This window comes from Oryctolagus cuniculus, chromosome 6 (genome assembly GCF_051225735.1).
Source record: "Oryctolagus cuniculus isolate XC-2025 breed Fujian yellow rabbit chromosome 6, ASM5122573v1, whole genome shotgun sequence".
In the NCBI taxonomy this organism is placed as follows: Eukaryota; Metazoa; Chordata; class Mammalia; order Lagomorpha; family Leporidae; genus Oryctolagus; species Oryctolagus cuniculus.
The window spans coordinates 37,941,378-37,960,550 of record NC_142872.1 but is presented as its reverse complement, the minus strand read 5'-3'; the positions used below and the strand labels follow the sequence as shown (position 1 = coordinate 37,960,550).

At 48.5% G+C, this 19,173-nt stretch overlaps 1 protein-coding gene and 1 long non-coding RNA gene across 5 annotated transcripts in view; one reads left to right on the top strand and one right to left on the bottom strand.

Moving 5' to 3' along the window:
• Positions 1–19,173, bottom strand: part of AFAP1L1 (actin filament associated protein 1 like 1) — a 65,837-nt gene that overhangs the window by 28,407 nt on the left and 18,257 nt on the right. For all 3 annotated transcript variants that reach the window (XM_008255226.5, XM_017341176.4, XM_089336064.1), the window contains 7 exons: positions 11,047–11,175; positions 10,119–10,202; positions 9,312–9,409; positions 8,215–8,323; positions 4,313–4,411; positions 3,482–3,693; positions 1,157–1,336 (listed from right to left, as the gene is read on the bottom strand). In XM_008255226.5, coding sequence (XP_008253448.3) covers positions 1,157–1,336; positions 3,482–3,693; positions 4,313–4,411; positions 8,215–8,323; positions 9,312–9,409; positions 10,119–10,202; positions 11,047–11,175 — 911 coding nt within the window. The remainder of the gene's footprint in view (positions 1–1,156; positions 1,337–3,481; positions 3,694–4,312; positions 4,412–8,214; positions 8,324–9,311; positions 9,410–10,118; positions 10,203–11,046; positions 11,176–19,173) is intronic.
• Positions 1–19,173, top strand: part of LOC149126109 (uncharacterized) — a 64,994-nt gene that overhangs the window by 31,628 nt on the left and 14,193 nt on the right. The gene's annotated exons all lie outside the window — the stretch shown is intronic.

Sequence of the window (19,173 nt, the reverse complement as noted above, 5' to 3'; positions counted from 1 at the left end):
TTTTATCCCCACCACAGCCTTGTGATCCCTGAATTACACATTAGGAGGATGAGCTGTTAGGCAGCAGCAGCAAACACCAAACATGGCTGCCTGCTCTGGCCCTGTGGCCCTGTGGCTATGTGCTCTTCCCTGTGGGAAGTCAAGCCAGGCCTCTTAACCCAGGGTCCATGGCTCCTTCTTCTGACCCCTCCAGCCCCTGGAGGGCAGAGGCTCCTCCCCGCCCCCCAGCAGGCAGGTTCTCTCCCTTCCTTCCTCTCCTGAGACCAGGGCAGCAATGAGAAACAACACACATTCCGGTTGGAGAGTGGGTTATCACAGGAAGGAAGGGAGGAAGGGCAGGGGGGGAGGTGCTTGGTTCCATTGTTCCAGCAGGGAGATTGGAGGAGTAGGGGAGAGGTGTCCAAGGGAAGCAGAGGCAGGCAAGAACAGATCAGTAAGAACGAATTGGGGTGGGGGCTTCGCTGTCGTTGCAGCAGTAAGGCCTGGCAGCTTCTGGACACTTACTCTCTGGCAGGCGCTGCGACAGGTATTCTCTAGAATACTGACAAGACCCACTTTACTGATGAGGATTCTGAGGCACAGCGAGGGGAAGTTGTTTGCAGAGTATCACACAGCCAGTAAATGCATGGCACCAAAGTCCTCTCTTGCTATCACTATGCTGTCCCGTCTGTGGCCTTTGGAGGAGATTCATTTTTTAGCTTCTAATCCTCCCCCCAAACCACTTGGTTTTATGACCTTGGCAAGTCATGGAAGTTTTCTGTGCCTCATTTTCCTCATCTGTAAAATGGAAGCCATAATGGTCCCATTGTAAAGGGTAAATGACATCATATGTGTAAAGTGCCTAGCACAGGGGCCGGTGCCGTGGCTCACTTGGTTAATCCTCTGCCTGCAGCACCGGCATCCCATATGGGCACCGGGTTCTAGTCCTGGTTGCTCCTCTTCCAGTCCAGCTCTCTGCTGTGGCCCAGGAGGGCAGTGGAGGATGGCCCAAGTGCTTGGGCCCCTTTGTGACCAGGGTGCTTGGGCCCAAGCATGGCCTGCTTCTCCCCTGAATAAGGCTTGGTTCATTCCATGGGTAGGATCCGGTCCCCAGAGGCTGGTCCCAGGGAAGACAGGAGGAAAGGACAGGTGGGTGGGAAGCGCAGGTCCCATGTACCTTCAACCACTCTTCGGCCTGCTCCCGGCTCTGCAGAGCCAGCACCAAGACCTCTGTGGCCCCCTGGGAGAAGTGCAGCTCGTGCCTCTTGTGCCGGCTGTCCTTGGGCACGTAGCTGACATTGCAGACTCCCAGTGCCAACCTCAGATGCGGCTGCCGGTCCTTGGAGCTCTTGTAGCACTGGGCAGGGAGAGAAGGGGTGGATTCTGGAGTTGGGGGGAGAGGAGGGAGACCCCTCACACAAAGGCTCAGGGATCATTCCTCTACCCCAGAGACCTCTCCAACCCAGCCCGCCCATGGGCACTGCACGAGGACACTCAGAAGCCCGGCCCCTCTGGGCAATCCTTAGGTATACCACCTGCTTAGGAAAAGTCAGATTTCAGCACAATGCCAGGGACACCATGATAGCCTAAAGAATCAGCGAAGATATAGGCTGGCTTGGGAGGAATCTGGTTCAAAGAGTTCCTTGGCAGGAACTGGGCAGAGAGAATTCTAGGAGACACAGAGTTGGCTTTGGGAAGTCATTACTTTATCACATTGATTGTCATTCTCCATTCTTACTATGATGCCAGCATTGCCAGCATTACCACCATATCAGAAACTGAAAGTGACATTACAAAAAAGGAAAATTACAGGCCAATTTCTCTCCTAACATAGTGGTAAAAGCCCTGAACAAATATCCTCAGAGAATTGGTTTTGGACTACCCCCGCCACCCATGGACATCAAAATCTGAGGATGGTTAAGCCCCTTATATAAAATGGAATGATATTTGCATATAACTTATGCACATTTTACTATATACTCATGTAGGTTAGTTATACTTAATAAAATGTTAATGACACATAAATAGTTGTTATAAGTATGTTTTATAAAAAAAGTATGCACAAGTTCAGTACAGATGCAGTTTTTTGCAGACTTTTTTTTTTTATTTCAACCCAGTTTTACAGAATATTTTTGATCCACAGCTGGTTAAATCTCTGGATGTAGAACCTGTGAATACAGACCTGTGGACCCAGTAAGCTGACTGTACTAGCAAACCTAGACACATATAAAGGGCACATTAAAACCAAGTGGGATTTATTCTAGGAATGCAAGGATGGTTAAGATTCAAATCAACCATATAGTTCATCATATTAACAGGAAAAAAAGGAAATCACAGATCTCAATGGAGGCAGAATCAGTACCCACTTGTGATAAAAACTCTTAGCAAACTAGAATCTAGGGGGCGCCTTCTTTCATGATAATAAGGAACATCTACAAACAACCCAAACATCAGCCTTTGTTAGGTGGTTGTTTGACTTAGTGGTTAAGAGAGCAGATAGGATACCTGCATCCCACATTGGAGTGCTGGCTTTAGCTTCCTGCTAATGTGGACCTTAGGAGGAAGAGGTGATATCTCAAGTAGTTGAGTCCTTGCCATATACATGAGAGACCTGGATTGAGTTCTTGTCTGTTGTGCCCATTGTGGGCATTTGGAGGAGTGAACCAGTGGATAGAAGTTCTCTGTCTGTCTCTATCTCTCAAATACATAAGTTTAAAAACTCATGAATTTCCCTTTGATATTTGGACTGAGTCAGGGATGCCTGATCTCACCATTTGTATTTATACTATGCTGGAGGTCCTGGCCACTGCAGGAAGCCAGGAAAATAGAGAAGGCATAGGAGTGAAGAGAGGTCAGGCATGACTCTGGACTGGTGCTGGCCTGGGATGAGTTTTTCACTGGCCCAGGGCAGGAAGAGGTTGAGATTTCAAATGCATCAGTGTTGAGCAAGGCTTGTCAACATATTTTTGGTTAACAGCTATTATTTTTTTATGAGATTATATTCATTCTCCTACTTTGGAATTAAAGGTATATTTTCCTCTATGAAAATATAGTGATGAGAGATGGTAAATTAAAAAAAAAACATTTAGCAAAGCAAATTAAACAGTGCTATAGGGAATCTGTGTTTTATAAAAGGCAAAAGTATAGAGATGAGAGTAGAAATATGTACATTAAAACTTAACAGTGGTTATCTCTTAGTCAATGGATTACAGGTGGTTTTAAAAGTCACTTCCTTTGTTTTTCTTTAATTTTATAAATCAGCACATTTACTTGCGTAATAAAAAACAAGAACTGTTGTTTTAACATGTTAAAGTGTTCTTCTCTGGCCAAAGAAAAACTTGGCAAAACCCATGTCATTAGGTCTTTAGGGTTTGTGTATTTAAATTCTTCCATCTTGGAAGCTCCAGGCTTTGAACTCTACACAGAATCAGGCCAGAAGGGCTGACACAGACACATGTGCATGGAGACACACTCGCGTGCCAGGCCACGTGAGGCCACTCACCAGGAGCTGGTCCTCCCTGATGATGGTCAGCTGCTTGGCCCACTGCCCGAAGCGCTTTTTCCGCAGGAGGAAGGCACATATCCTGCAGTCCCTCACCAGGCGCATTGAGGCCTCCTCTGAGGGCCAATGATGCCTGGGCTGCGGCTCCTTCCCTTCTTCCTCCTCATCATCGTAGGACTCGTAGGAGCTGCTCATTGCATCAGAGTCGTTGTCTGTGGGTGCCACAGGAAAGGACCTGTCACTGTACCATCCTCAGGGAAGCCCCCCAGCTTGGGGCCCTGGGCCCATAAAAGGACATGTGGCATGCTAATGGTAATGAATCACACCCCTATATTTGCATTTGCTTTGTAATCTTGGTGACTTCATGTCCCAGTGTCCTCATCAATAAAGTGATCATAATAAATAACAGTACCTCCTTCCTCGGGGTGTTGGAACACCGGTGCATGCGGAATGTTTAGCCAAGTGCCTACCACCCAGTAAGCACTCAGTAAACTTCACCACTGTCCATACCCCTCACCTTCACCTCCATTGTCTCAGGTGATCCTCATTATATAGATAAGCAAGTCTCCATTTTATAGATAAGCAGGCTTGAGGCTCAAATGGAAGAAAATACTCACTTAGGATCAGTTGTCAAATGTCAGGCCAATGGCTAGATTCTGGGTCCTGACTCCCATTGCATTGGTGTTTCTAGTAAACTCTGGGGTCATCAGAAACAAGGGCTTTGGGGACCCTGGCCCGGGTGAGGAGTGGTGGGCATGTGCCTGCCCAGGCCCAGGTCAAGACCTGCTCTTTGTGAGGCCAGCACTTGTCTGATCACCGCCCAGTACTTACAGGAGTTTTTCAGCTCGCCGTTCAGCCTGGTCGTGGGATAGTTGCTGTCTGCATCCTCATAGTAGCCATCAACAATGGAGTGGGCTGGGCTGCAGCCATCTGTAGGGTTGTCAGAAAGAGCTTTAGAGAAATACAGGCAGACTCCAGCGGTAGGGCTGGGGAAAACCATGGATAACCACATGCCAATTCAGGGAAGACAGTGGGAGCTATAGGCAACTTTTGTCTGAGTGTAGGACCTGGTCTCTTCATCTTGTCTTTTGCTCCCCATACCCTCTGTGCTCCTGCCACGAGGACTGGTGGGCCTTGTACTGCTGGGCCCTGTCACACCTCTAGGCCTGTATTCATGCTCTTGCCCGTGCTCTCTTATCTTCTATCACAGCACTCCTAATCATCCTTCAAGACCCAGCCCAAAGATCTGTCCTCTCACCTTCCTAGGTAGTGCGTGGCCAGTCTCTAACTTTGACTCTAGGGCATTGGGGGTGTGTGCCCTGGTCTTTGCTCTGCATAGAGTGGTGTTCCAGCTGCCGAGGCTCAGACCTCCTTCTCTGCTCTGCCCTTGCCGCATCTTTCTGCACCTCATTCCTTCTACTTACTTCCAAATATACCTGCTCCCTCTTCTTATCAAAGTGATTCTCCTCCTGAACTTCTGCGAACACAAAGGAAGGCTTGGACTAGAGGAGAGCAAGATATAGCAAGGGAGCGACTATGTACCCGGAACTCTCAGGGCATATTCCCATTTGGGGCTGGGAGGCAGTGCAGCACAGGGGTTCCTGGGGACACCTTGAACTGTATTCTGCATTCGGGTCACCTGGGGCTTGTTTTAAAATGCAGACCCCCTGGGCTGAATCCCCAGAGATTTGGATCCCTTGGAGTGGGCTGGGCTGAGGAAGCTGCACTAAAAACAAAACAAAAACCTGTGTACAAGTTGATTATCTTTTTTCCGAAGTGCCAGCCATCAGAAGTGTTTTGGATCTTGAAATATTTGCCTATGAATAATGAGATACCTTGGGGATGAGATCCAAGTCTAAACATCAATGTCAAATTCCTGAAGGAATTTTCTTCAGTATTTCTAGTGTACCTCCATTTGGCCGCGCTGTCCCAGGAGGTCAGGTGTGGAATTGTCTACTTTTGGTTGTCATGAAATGCTGAAAAAGTTTTGAATGTGTGGGAGTACCTTGAATTTTGGAATTTCAGATTAGGGAGGCTCAATTTGCAAACAGAAAGTTCTAAACATATGTAAAAATAGAAACAGTATTCAGCTCCAGTGAATTATTCTCCAAATTTATTTTACAAAACTAAATAAGTTTTTTTTTTTTTTTTTTTTTTTTTTTTTTTTTTTTTTTTTATACAGACAGTCCCTGGAGCACACTTAGAAGTTCGGTTGATTAAAGGCACGTGCTTTCAGCTTGAGTTGAGTTCAGATCCTAACTTTACCATTTACCCAGTAACCTTAGGAAAGAAAATGCAGTTTCTCGTATTTCAGATTGTTCAGTGAACAGCGCTGACCTTGGGTTAGTAATTTAATGCAGATAAATTCATAGTACTATGTGGCACACAGAATGTGCTGGACAAATGCCAGCTATCATGAGTAGTGTCTCCTTGGAGTCCCACAGTGCTGGGAGGTAGGACTTAGACCCATTTTACAGATGAGGAGACAAGCCTCACACAATTTGCAAGTGGCAGAGCCTGGGTCAGAACCAAGGTCCTCAGCTCCGATGCACGTCCCCTGCTCCAGGAAGCCTGCCTTCACCACTGGCTGTCACACCACACTGTTCTTCAGCACTCTTTGCTGGCCTCACAGAGGACCACAGCAGTGGTGACGGGGATACCAGCTCTACGTCCTAAGCGAGGCTCAGGGCCCGCCTTTCCCAGCAGGCTCTCTGGGGTCTCAGAAGGTGGCCATCATCCTGTGAGGTAGATAGTTTTCAAGGGTGGGGGCAGTGGGGAAGAGGGTGGGGCCCAGGACAAGGCGCTCGGACACCTGGCAGGGCTGGGCGCTCTGTGTGAGAGGAAGGATACTCCCCAGTGGGCTTGGCAGCTGTCCCTGGATGGAATCCCAGCACTTCCTGAGGCCCTCCCTTCCCTCCTGCCCTAGGATCCCAGCTGTTCCCGGAGGAGGCCTCTCTGCCTGTCTGAGAGGGAAGTGGACTGTCTGGGAAGGTGGAGGAGCCTCCCCTAGCCCAGGGCTTCACAGGGATGTAGGGCCCAGAAGCACCCCATTCCCCGCCTTTGAGTAGATAGAATCGAACTGCCTGCTTCAGTTTCGAAGAACTGTTTGCAGGGACACAGAAGCATGACTGTGAGGGCTGAAGGGGGCTCTGCTGGTCCAACCCCACCACAGCCACATTTCAGAAACAAGTCCACGGTCCACTAGCAAATGAGTGGACAAGCCCAACATGGGACATCCATGCAGTGGGACATTACTTGGCCATAAAAAGGAATAGTTCTGCTAGTGTTACAGCACATGAAGCTACATCAAAGAAGCCAGCCACAGAAGGCCACATATGGTACTTTTCTGTCACGTCCAGAACAGGCAATACTGTGGAGACAAAGTGGACTGGTGGTCAGCAGAGGCTGTGGTAGTGACTTCTCATTGGTTTTCAGGGGTTCCTTTTGGGGTGATGGAAATGATTGGGAACTGAACAGTAGTGTTGGCTGCACACCACTGTGAATGTACTAAATGCCACTGACTAGACACTTTAAAACAGTAGAAATGGTCAATCTCACATGTATTTTATTGCAATAAAATAATTCACCCGTAATAAAAAATTCATTTCCCACAAGAAAATCCTGATGATAGTTTCTTGCCTATCCTAGAGAAATGACTAAAATGAACATGTACATGTGTGTTTGTATATCCTACTAGAAAAAAACCCAAATGGAATCATGTTATAGGCAGTATATTGTGTTTGGTTTTTTTTAAATGACTCTATCTTGGAATTCATGTCCAATCAGCATAAATTGGTTTTATTTGTTTTCTGGTGGTTGGAGAACATTCCACAGTGCTACTGAATGGTGGGTAGCATCACGCAGACATTATCTCATGCAAATAGACTACATGTGCTGGTCATCCAAAAACCACAATACAGTTTCTTGCAGGGGATGTGAAGTCCCTGCCCCCAAGCCAGTCACCTCTTCTGGTCCTCAAAGGAACAACCCTGGCGACAAGGAGGAAGGTCAGGGTTCTTCTTTGTGGCCAGCTTAAGAGATTTTCCAAGACAGTTTGTACCAGTGTCTTCTAAATGATTTTATTGTGCCTTCTAAGCAGTAAAAACATGTCCATGTAGTATATTTGTGTTTTCTTACGTATGTATAAATTGTATATGTATATATAAAGTATAAGTGCTGTGCTATTAGATTAGAAATGCTAAAAATATTCACACAACATTTTTGTAAATATGTGTGAAAGTAAATGTTGATAAAGCTTCTTGTGTTTCTGCCGACATCATTTTGGGGTGCCTGCATCCTACTATAAAGGCCTCTGCTGTAGTCCTTTTTTATTTCAAGTGTTAACTTGCAAATCTGATTTCCCTGTAGGATGTTTGTGCTTCTCTTCTGTCATCATCTGCTACAGAGGTGCACTTGGGTTAGTATAATGACAGCCCTTGGAACAGGGTGTCATGGTGGCCATATAGCACTCCATCCTGGCACATTGATATAAGAGCACCTGGCTCTCAGGAACTGAGGGCCAGGGGGAGTAAGGGGGCTGTCCAAGGCAACCCAGACTGGTACTAAAGGCCAAGCCCCTGACCTCTTGGGACCATACCCATCAGATCCCATGGGCTGGCACTGAAGAGGCCAGGTGCTCAGGGCAGCTGCTCCTCAGCAGGTGGTGGCATGGCTGAGCGGGTGCCAGGCATATAGCTCTAGCTCCAGGAGTACATGAGGGGACCAGAACTTACTGTGGGAGCTGATATACTCAGGGCACTTGCCGGGTCCCAGCGGGAGGGCCTCCTCATAGTATTCCTCAGGCGGAGGCTTGCTGGGGAGTGGCGGAGGCAGCTCACCTGCCTGCAGAGGGACAAAGGTGTGTAAGACCAACAAGCTAGGGGAGGAGCAGAGGGCTGCAGGCAGGAGGGAGGCGGGAGCTCCTGGAAGGCAGGAGGCAGTCTGAGTGTAAAGCCCCAACTTAAGAGTTGCATTACTAGCTAGACAGGAGAGCCTAGGTGTCCCGTGTGTGTTACCCATGTCTCTTAAGGGTCAGGGCCCCTCTGTTGTGTCTAAGGGTTTCGCAGCTATGGAGCAGTAGCAGTTATACTCATTGCTGGAGCACGTGCAGACTCATCAGGCCTCTGTGAGTTCTGCAGTCCTTAGCAGTCCAGCAGCAAGAGCTCAGACTCTGGGGAAGCCTGGCTTTATAACTACATTCTGTCACTTCCTAGCTATGGGACATTAGGTGTATTGCCACTCTCTCTGAGCCTCAGTCCTCTCATCTGTGGAATGGGGAAAACAATTGTGCCAACCTCATTTGGTTGCTGTGGGCATGCAAAGGACACAATGAGCTGTCAGTAATTGGTGCTGTTGATAGCAATGATGATGATGATGATGAGCTGTGCAGTTGATGAGCTGTGCCTCTGGTGGCCATGGGCCCCTTTTCCCAATTCCATGGCCCCAAGATTGGGAGCCCCAGATCTGGTCCAATACTTCCTTTGTAGGTAAAAAACTCAGGCTCCAAACTGGGAAGTAATTTGCCCAAGGCCATGGAGCAGAGTAGTGGGGAGGGTAGAGACCACCCAGCTCCTTGTGCAGAGCTTCCCCACAGTGCCCATGTGTTGTACCTAGCTCTGAGGCTAGGTGGTGACAGCCTTTGGGCCTGAGAGGCAGATAAGTTCTCTACACTCTCCCTGCTCTGCACCACAACAGAGCGCATCAGGAGCCACTGAAATGCCCCGTGTGGCTCTGTTTCTGTCGCCAACCACCTCCAAGAGACAGAACAGATCCCTGCACAACCAGGAGGGTCAGAGGGCCTGCAGGCATGGGGACCCAAGCCACAACTCACATTCTGTAGAGATGGGCTCTTGGCTGGCTCAGGGCTGGCTTCTTTGCTGGCCTCCCCGTCGTCCTCTGGCATGTCCCGAAGGTCACTCAGGTCACAGTCTATGGAAGGTCAGACCATGAGGCAAAAAAGACACAGATGTACATGGCAGAGGGAAAGAGAGCTGGGTTGGGGTTAGGAGCTTGCAGATGAGGTCAGGCCCCACCATCTCCTCCATTAGTAACATGAGCAAGTGATCCAATCCCTCTGCACAAAGAAGTCCCAAGAGTCCCCCCTCTGTCTGTCTCCCAGGCTTCTTGAGAGCATGGAAGAAGACAGTATTTGTCAGGTTGCTTTGGTTGTGCTACACAGGTACAATCTCTACAAATCTCTCACCTAAGTTATAGCTCTCCCAGTGTTGAGTAGGGCTGTCCCTCTCCAGGATGCTCCCATGCCCAAGGCAGCCACTGCTCCTCTGTCACAGCTCTCATTTGAGCTGTGGGACTATGCAACCCAGGGACTATGCAACTATGAGGAGACTGGAGGATGGGAGTGGCAAGTGTTCTTTCTCTTGTGCAGGGCCCTCTTTGGATTGCACATTCATCTGCACTGTCCATAAAATCTCTGGGATGACTTCTTATCAACGCAGATTGTGCACAGACTTCCAGAGCTGGCAAGGGCCAGAGAGGCCGAAGGACTGCCCAAAGTGACTGAGATACAATGTTAGAACCAGGCCTTGCCTATCTTTTGGCCTTCCATAGTCTGGGGCAGTGTACATACACATTGGGAGAGGGAGATTCTCACAGCTGAGGTGAGGACAGGGTCACTTACCAAATTCTTCAAAGAGGGACTCCACAAAGCTGGGCCCAGAGTGGAGGTCTGCGGTATTCACGTACAGGTAGGAGACTTCCTTGGCTATCAGGAGGAGGAGGACACAGCAGCAGTGAGGAGGGAAGGAAACAGGTCTCCTCTGCCCTCCTTGGCACTTCCATCCCAGTTTATATCCCAAGTTATCTCATGGTTTTCGAACTTTGTTTTCTTTTTCCATTGCTATTGAAGATAGCAATGTCTCTAAGGAAAAGGATGTCTGAGGGCTGCTCTGGGGACAGTCAGGGGACAGGGGCTCAAGCAAGCACAGTTAGAAAACTGCTGTCCCATTTCATTGTTCCAGCAGTCTTGGAGGGCAGCAGGTGACATCAACTTTGTTTTGTCTCTGGGAAGGGAGGCTCAGTCACCCACCATATGGCTTCCTACAATGGCCTTCGGACTCCATGAACCCTGCAGAACACATTATGTCCCATTAACTGAGTAGGGGAAGAGGCTAGAGTAGATGAAGGGGACTTGCTGCTGGGCCCACAATAAAGGGCAGAGACCTGAGGCTTTAGTGGAGGAGAGGGGCAAGGAACAAGATGCGGGGGAGGAGTCCATCTCAGAAGGATGAGTGAGTGTGTGTGTATCAGATGGGGTGTTGGGAGCGTTTGTGTAGGAGTGTGATGTTTATGTTTGTGTGTGTGCTCTGGAGAGGGCTGGGGCAGGGTGGAGGCATACAAACAGCACAGGCAGGATGTGGTGGAACAGGAGGCCCACATGGATGGGGAGTTGGACCACAGAGCGAGACATGCAGATACTACCATAATAGAGGCTCCCGTGACTGCCTGCCACAGGACCTGGGGAGTTACTGAAGGTTCTGGAGGAGGGTCATGGAGGCTTTCCTGCCTGTCAAGGTGGAGCTCCTCCAGGCAGAGTGCCGATGGCTGACCTGGGAGGGGCTGCAGGCTCTGTAGGATGGAGGCCACAGCCATCTTCTTCTCCAGGGTGGTGTCGCTGAGGTACTCGTGGTCCAGGAGGCTGAGCAGCCCTGTGAGCTCTGGGAGCAGCTGCTCCAGCACTGGGGAAGAGGGCCAAGGAGCACAGTCACAGCTCTGTGTTGGGGACCCTGTGTCCTCCCCACCCACTAGAGGCCAGGAGGCAGGGCTGGGCCCCTGCGCAGCTGTCCCAGCTCTGGCCACTGCCTCCCTTAGGAGGGCCCGCTCAATTAACCTTGTGGCAATCTTCCAGGCCTCCCCACTCTGCCTTAGACCTCAAATGGCCTTTGCTGGAGGACTGGACCTCCCAGGCTTACCCTGGTAACTCTGAGCCCAGGCAGCCTCCAGCAGAGGACCCTAGGCCTCCCTTTGTCCCAGGCTGCCCTCTGCTCTGCAGGCCCGGGGTACTCAGCACAGGTCTCTGGTGGGAGCCCCCAGCTGTCCAGGACACAGGCAGGAAGGGAGCCTTCCTGTCCCATCAGTTCATGCGCTTCAATCTCTGGAACCTTCTGTTTCCGGTGCCTCGGCAAGAGCCAAGCTAAACTTTAACCCTTTCCACCCCATGCCCCAAACTATCATCACCATTCCTTCTTTCCCAGCAACACCAGTGCTTCTCAGACTTGAGCGTGTATGGAAATTACCCAGGGGTCTTATCAGAGTGCAAGTCCTGATTCAGAATCTTTGATTCAGAATTCAGAAGGCCTGGGGGAGGGGACCTGAGATGCTGCATTGCTGCCATGCTCCCAGGTCGAAGTCTGCTCTGAGCTGCAAGATCCTAGAGCACAGAATCCTTTAAAGACTGGAGCATGCGAAGACTATGATGTCACTGATGTTACTTGGGACTTGGTTTGCCTTAGAACCGAAGACTAGCTTGGTCACAGGAGCAGCATTGTTCTGCTTTGCAGTGTCCTGAGTTCTGGAGCACAGGAAGAAAGCCAGCCTGTGCTGAACCACCTCAGGATCGGTGGGAAGCCTTTTGCATGTGGTTGTCTGATTGAAATCTCCCATGAAGATCTATCTTGTTATCCCCATTAGAGGATGAAACTAAGGCTCCAGGAGATTACAGAGCATATCTGGGGTTACCCGGCTGGCAGAACCTCCACCACATCTGCCTCCTTCATGCTCTTCTATTAATCATGGGGCTATATCACCTCACAGTACCTTACTTGATCCCACCAAGTTTTGAAGTAGGTCTTAGGATCACTTCTACTTTAAGATTTACTCATTCAGAAAGAGAAAGAGATCTCCCACCAGTTCATTTACTCCCCAAAGAGCCACAACAGCCAAATCTGGGCCAGGCTGAAGCCAGGAGCCAGGAACCCCATCCAAGTCTCCTACATGGTTGGCAGGGGCCCAAGTACTTGGGCTGTCTTCCGCTGCCTTCCCAGATGCATTAGTAGGAAGCTGGATTGGAAATGGAGCTGTTGGGACTGAAATAGGTGCTCTGATAGGGGATGCTGGCGTTGCAAGTGGCAGAGTAACCCACAGTACCACATACTGGCCCTGATCCCTACTTTTTAGCTAAAGAAAGTAAATCTGAGAGAAGATGAGTAACAAGCATAAGGTTACATGGGCAAGTGGAAGAGGCAGGATGTCACCTCTGGTTATGGCTTCTAACTCCATGTGCTCGCCTTGGCCCCAGATCATGCTGTGGAAGCAGGGAGAGCCCTAGTTATTCATCCAGGATCTAAGATGTATCTTTGGGGCTATAACATCATGCAGAAGAGAATGAACCTAGAGCCAGAAGGCCTGGATTCAAATTCAGGCTCCATCATTAGCGTTAGACCTTCTGCAAGTTACCTGTCAGTGACTTGGTGTTCTCCTCTGTTGAGGAGGGTATAATGCCAGCACCTGCCTCATAGGGATATGTGAAGGTTAATTATAGCAAGCATGAAAAGTGACCTGGCCAGCTCACTGCTTACTCAGTGGGAGTAAGCTGTCCTTACTGCCACTGGAGAATCTCTCATTGGTCTGTGCCAATGTCTGCCAGCATCTGCTTCAGGCCGTGAGGCTCTTGGAGGTGCAGGCTAGACTGCAAGGTGGCTTCCCTGGCATCTACAGTGGGGCCTGCTCGGCCAGCATGGGTGCTCTGTGAGTGCTGGCTGACAGTGGGCATGACCAAGTGCCTGCACTTGGACTTCCTCTTAAATGGACGTCACATGTACAGATTGGGGCACTGTTGGGAGAATGTGATGCTGTACTAAGGCAGGAACTTGATGGCAGTTTCTTATCTAAGCCCCATGGTATAGCTGAGTGTGTCCCACTGGGATACTGATTTTCCAGGAGACACTGCTGAGGTGGATGGGAGCCATGGAATGGTTGCACAGCCTGAAGGAGGTGGAGCCTGATCAATTCCAGTCTGCATGATTTCTAGGCTTTTGTGTTGCACAGCTGTGGGGGTGCAGGTAGGTTAGTGGTGCCTGAGGACCCCCATGCCACTGAAATAAGGGTAGAGAATTGGAGGGGGGACTTCCTTCTTTAAAGCAGGAAGACATGCAAGATCATTTCAGCTAAACTTAGCCATTTTGAAGGAAGTCTTGAAATGGAATCATGAACCTCTCTCCACCTTCCTCAGTTCTCTACATTTATTGAGCACTTAAATGCATATCCTGCTGGCCCCTGTAGGATTAGGAAACAGTGACTGAGGGATGGCCCGGTGGGCACTCTGTCCTCTGTCACACACGTGTGCGTGCTTACTGTGATCACAAGCAAGGACCTTGTGAACGCAGAGTTGCGGTGCCACAGAGCAGCACGGGAGCTCTCTGTGGCCTTCAGGTGGGATTCATGCAGGGAAACGGGAGATGCTACTCTGCCCTCGCACAGGGACATCAGGGCGCTGCTGCACTGAGCCATTCATCCCTATGCCAGATGTTCTGAAATCTTTTAGTGTTAGGATCTCTTTATACTTTTTTTTTGGATATCTTTATACTTTTTAAAATCATTGGGGCCAGCGCTGTGGCGCAGGAGGTTAATCCTCCGCCTGTGGAGCCAGCATCCCATATGGGCACTGGTTCTAGTCCCAGCTGCTCCTCTATTGATCCAGCTCTCTGCTGATGGCCTGGGAAAGCAGTAGAAGATGGCCCAAGTCCTTGGGCCCCTGCACCCACGTGGGGCACCTGGAGGAAGCTCCTGGCTCCTGGCTTTGGATCGGTGTAGCTCCGGCCATTGCTGCCGTTTAGGGAGTGAACCAGCGGATGGAAGACCTTTCTCTCTGTCTCTACCTTTCACTGTCTGTAACTCTAGCTGTCAAATAAATAAAATAAAATATTAAAAATTTTTTGAGGACCTCAAAGAAGTTTGGTTTTATGCAGGTTGTATCTATCAATATTTACTGCACTCACAATAAAAACAGAAATTCTTCAAACACAAAAGCACACACTCGGCCCACCAGCCTGCAGAACCACCACCGCATCAGGCACTGCTGGAGAACTCCACTGTCCACTGTGGATAAGGATATTGAAAAGGCAGGGATACCTCTCAGTGCTGTATAAAAGCAGATTTGACTTTACAGATCCCCAGAAGAATCTTGGGCGCCCCTTCAATAAATGACTTCTGATTGTTAAGCCTTTTGGGGTTTCTTAAATACTAAGTAGTCCTTCCTTTCTTCCTCTCTCTCTCTTTTTCTTCCTCCCTCCTTCTCCCCCCGGCTTTTCTGTCTGCTATCAGCTAGTGCCTAAGTGCAGCAGCATTCCAAAATGCTATACTGTTTCGAATATAAGGTTTGTAACAGTTGTTTGTAAAGTTAAGAAAAATTAAGTTCTGCTTAAGTTCTCTGCATTTGAAAACATGAGGGTTGGTATCAAGCTCATAATCTTGTTTTTCTTTCCTGTTCTTTGATGGGATTCTTAACAAGGGACCTGGACTTCTAAGTGTTTGATGGGATTCTTAACAAGGGACCTGGACTTCTAAGTGCTTTTCATTTGAGTGAGATATGATTTCCAAAGACCAAACTGACCCTAGGAGAAGAAAGCCATGAGTGAATTTTGGGGGAGCAGATGGAGCGTTCAGGGACTGCCATCCTGGTGCTGGCTTCTGTAGCCTAGAAGGGACCGGCAGGCCACAGGGCCAGAGGGAGTCTGAGCCATGGGCCAGAGCTTAGCTTGCAGTGAACATGCAAGATCCTTCCCTAGAGCTGGGAAGTTACCGTGAGCTGGGCAGCTGGTGCACATGATCTCATTTAATCCTCCAGTGCCTACGAAAAAGGAAATGGAGGTTCTGAGGAGTGAAGTTACTCAGTTTGTAGGTTGTAAGGTCATGCCTTGAACTCAGCTTTGACTTTGAACTTGGATCCCTGTGCCTGAATCCTACACTGGAAGAATTCAGCTAAGTTCAGCACAGTGTAGGACAGGAGCAGGCTGGGGAAGACAGGTGGGCAGAAGTGGGTGATGGAGGCTGTGGCTTTATGGGGCCTCCTTAACCTCTGGGTAGGAGTCCCTCACTATGGGGCTGACATTTCTGCTCCAGGCCCTCTCCCACTGTGCCTGCTGAACTTCAGGGCCGTAACTATGAAGACCTCATAGAAGAAAACCAAGTGACTCAAAGCAAATGCTTGACTTAACAGTGGGGACCTCGTCCCAGAGACAGCTTCATATACATCATGGATTCAGGAAACTTCTCAGCCAGTGCTGGGCTCTCCCAGAACAATACAGAGCTCACCCCCAAAAGCTAGCTTTCAAGCACAATGACTTCTGCTGATTGAGACACAAGTGACTATAGAAGTGGCTTCAGTGACAGCTTCGTCTTGAATCCAGAGAATTCAAACCACAGGGATATGAACCATCAGAGAAATCAGCGGGAGAGAAGTATTATGGGAGTAGTGCATAAGACCAGTGATCCTTCAAGGCCCCAGACTCACCACCAAGGCAGCCAGGTGGAGCACAGAGTCCTGCTTAGAACAGTGCAGTGGTTAGAATTCTGAGGTCAGACCTGTGCACACTGGGATTCTTGTACTGTCACTTCTGACCATGTTAGCGAATGCTGAGCCTGGCTTTGTCACATGAACGACGAGGACAGTCTGATTCCAACCTCGTAGGCAGGGAGGGCCAAGTAACTTCATGCTTGTGAAGCACTTGGCATGGTGCTATGTCTGGACCGTGCACTGAACAACAGCCACACTGCACATTGTTGTCATTGCTGCTGTTTCTTGACACTCCCCAGAGCCATGCAGACTGCAAAGTACTGATCAGATGGCATTGATAGACATATTTGCTGTATCTGTAACAAGCTCTGTCCGCGAGGACGGGGCTGTGTCTCAGTCAGCATACAGATGCCCAAGGAACACTTATTCACTGAACACAGTATTTTGATGACCTAGTTTAACCCTCTCATTTTAAAGATGTGGATGGGTCAAAGAAGTTAATGCAATTAACTATCATCAGATGACCAGTTGGAAAAAAATATCTGGTGTCGAATTCATACAAGTTTACACAAACCACGGTGCTTAAGATGAATCATGGAAGAATGGCTAAGAGCACTGGCTGTGGGCAATTGGGGCCCTCCCAGCTCTGTCATTTTCCAGCTGTGGGCTCCTGGGGAAATTTCTTAACTTTCCTAAGCTTCCATTTCTTCACTGCAAACAGTGTGGGCAATAACAGGAGCTGCTTCCCAAGGTCACTGTGAAGATGAAGTGAAGTGTATGGCACTCAGTGCACTGTAGTTGCTCTCTTCATTCCTATGTGACCTGCTAGGGTGGAGTCAAGTGCAGTGGCACGCACAGAAGAGAGGATGCAGCAGGGTCTGTGTGTTGGGGAAGACATTGTGGGACTCTGCAAATCTCTTCATGGCTCTGGCCCTGACCCTGAGCTTGGGATAGCTGGGGCAGAAGGAGGCAGACGCCCATTGCTTCAGTGTTCACAAACCTAGGATTCCTCCACACCAGGTGAAGGGACAGCCTCTTCCTGTAGGAGGGGCAATAATGCAACTCAGGAGGCGCCCATTCTGAACCTGGCCCCTGCGGCTTTGCTCCTGATCTAAGCCATCCATACCCTGAGGGCAGACTGGGACACTAGGACAGGACTGTCTTTATGTCTTAAGTTTATTTGGACTCAAGAATAGATTTCATCAATCTTGTTTGTTTAGCTGAATCTTAGGATGTAAGGTGAATTCTAATGATGGAAAAACAAAACCAACAGAAATAAATGGTCTGATCATTGTTTGTAAGTCCTCAATCATTTAAGTGGGCAGAAAGGCACAGAAACCCAAGACAGGGGATAATCATTCTCTAGGATGCAAAAAGTTTCTCCAATAAAATTAGAAACCTGTTTAAAAATATATCTAAGAATAGGCTGCTAGGTGCTTATTGTTCTTCGTGAGTATTCAACCAAGACTAGTATTAATTTTCTCTGTGCTCCTCCATCTAATTGAACTAAAAAGGAGTTGTTATGTAACAAAAATGAGCCACAGGCAAAAAGCATGCCACTAGCTCTTAGGACATTATCCCCATACAGTGTGAGTGAAAACTTCAAGCAAAAGCCATTAAGGATACCAGCACACAGAGGGTCGTGTTCATTTAGAGATCTCAAAGATAATGAGTCTAATTTCCAAGACAAAAGGGAAATGAATAATTCAACTTCAGCAGATCACAGGATTAAAACACCTGGGCCCTTTGACACAGAATCTCATTCCTGTGCACCTGCCAGAGGCTTGAAACAATTTCATTAAATGCAGAGCAGTACAGGCAACTGCCATTTCTCTTCCCTCCCACCTCACTATTTTACAAGTCTTTACAGAGGGCACAAAGATCACTCATTTTTTATTATTTTCAATGACAAAGAAAATGCAACTTGTGGGATTTAAACAGAGAAAGTAAGAAGCGTTGTGGGAATGTGGTTTTATGAAATATCCTACAATTTTTCTTTTGGCTTACTCAGGTTTCCTTTCTTATTTCCAAACAGTAAAAGAATCCATTTTCCGTCTCTAAAACCATCCTGTCCTGGAGAAAGCGCCAGTGCATGATTTAGGGGATAGCTTTCTGTAGCGTGCTTTGAGAAGTCAGCCCATGAACGACCCATTATAATGGAAAGGAGGCAAGCTATCCTGGAAAGGAAAGCAGTTACTAATGAGACAGGAGCTCCGTGTGTGGATGTGGAGAAGAGAACAAGGAAGCTTTCCTGAGACTTTCAAACCCTGCAGATTCTTCCAGAGACCTCTGTCCACCCGGCCTTCATGCTGTCCTCCTGGGCTGCTTAGCCTAGGTACTTTGCATAGGCTGTTCCCTCTGTCTGTCAGCTCTCTTCCCCTGCCAATCAGTAATGTCCTCTTTATTCTCACCTTAATCCTGGCCCTTCAGGATCCCTTGACCCCACCCATTCCTACCATTTCCTGCTATCATAACATCAAGTACCTCTCCCTGTGGCACTTCACATGGTAAGAGTCATATATAGGTACATAGTTTTTTAAAAATCACTTGCTTTTTCTTTTCTTTTCTTCTCTTTCTTTCTTTCTCTCAGATTTTTATTTATTTGAGAGGTAGAGTTACAGACAGTGAGAGGGAGAGTCAGAGAAAAAGGTCTTCTGTCCACTGGTTCACTCCCCAAATGGCCGCAGTGGCTGGAGCTGGGCCGATCTGAAGCCAGGAGCCAGAGATTCTTTTGGGTCTTCCACGCGGGTGCAGGGGCCTAAGAACTTGGGCCATCTTCTGCTGCATTCCAGGCCATAGCAGAGAGCTGGATCAGAAGAGCAGCTGGGACTAGAACTGGCACCTGTATGGGATGCAGGTGCCAGATTAACCTACTGTGCCACAGTGCTGGCCCCAGTACATATTTTTTTTTTATTACTGTCAATTTCTCTGACATGAACCCTGGCTCCATGTGGGCCGGAACAGTGCCAGCTTTTGTTTGTACCTGATGCAGATTAAGTGCTTAAGTGATAGCGGAGTGAATGGATTCTTGGAGCAAACTGTTTCTTAAGTGTGGATGTTAATGTGATTTAAAAACTGTGTCTAACTTTATTGTGGTTCAGTATAGTAAAAAGATGCATGGAGAAAAGAAAAAAAAAGCAACAAAAAGGAAGCAGAAGCCCAATTTCTCACTTGGCTAAACCCAACCATGCTATTTGGTTGAACTTGAACCCCTCATGTGAAT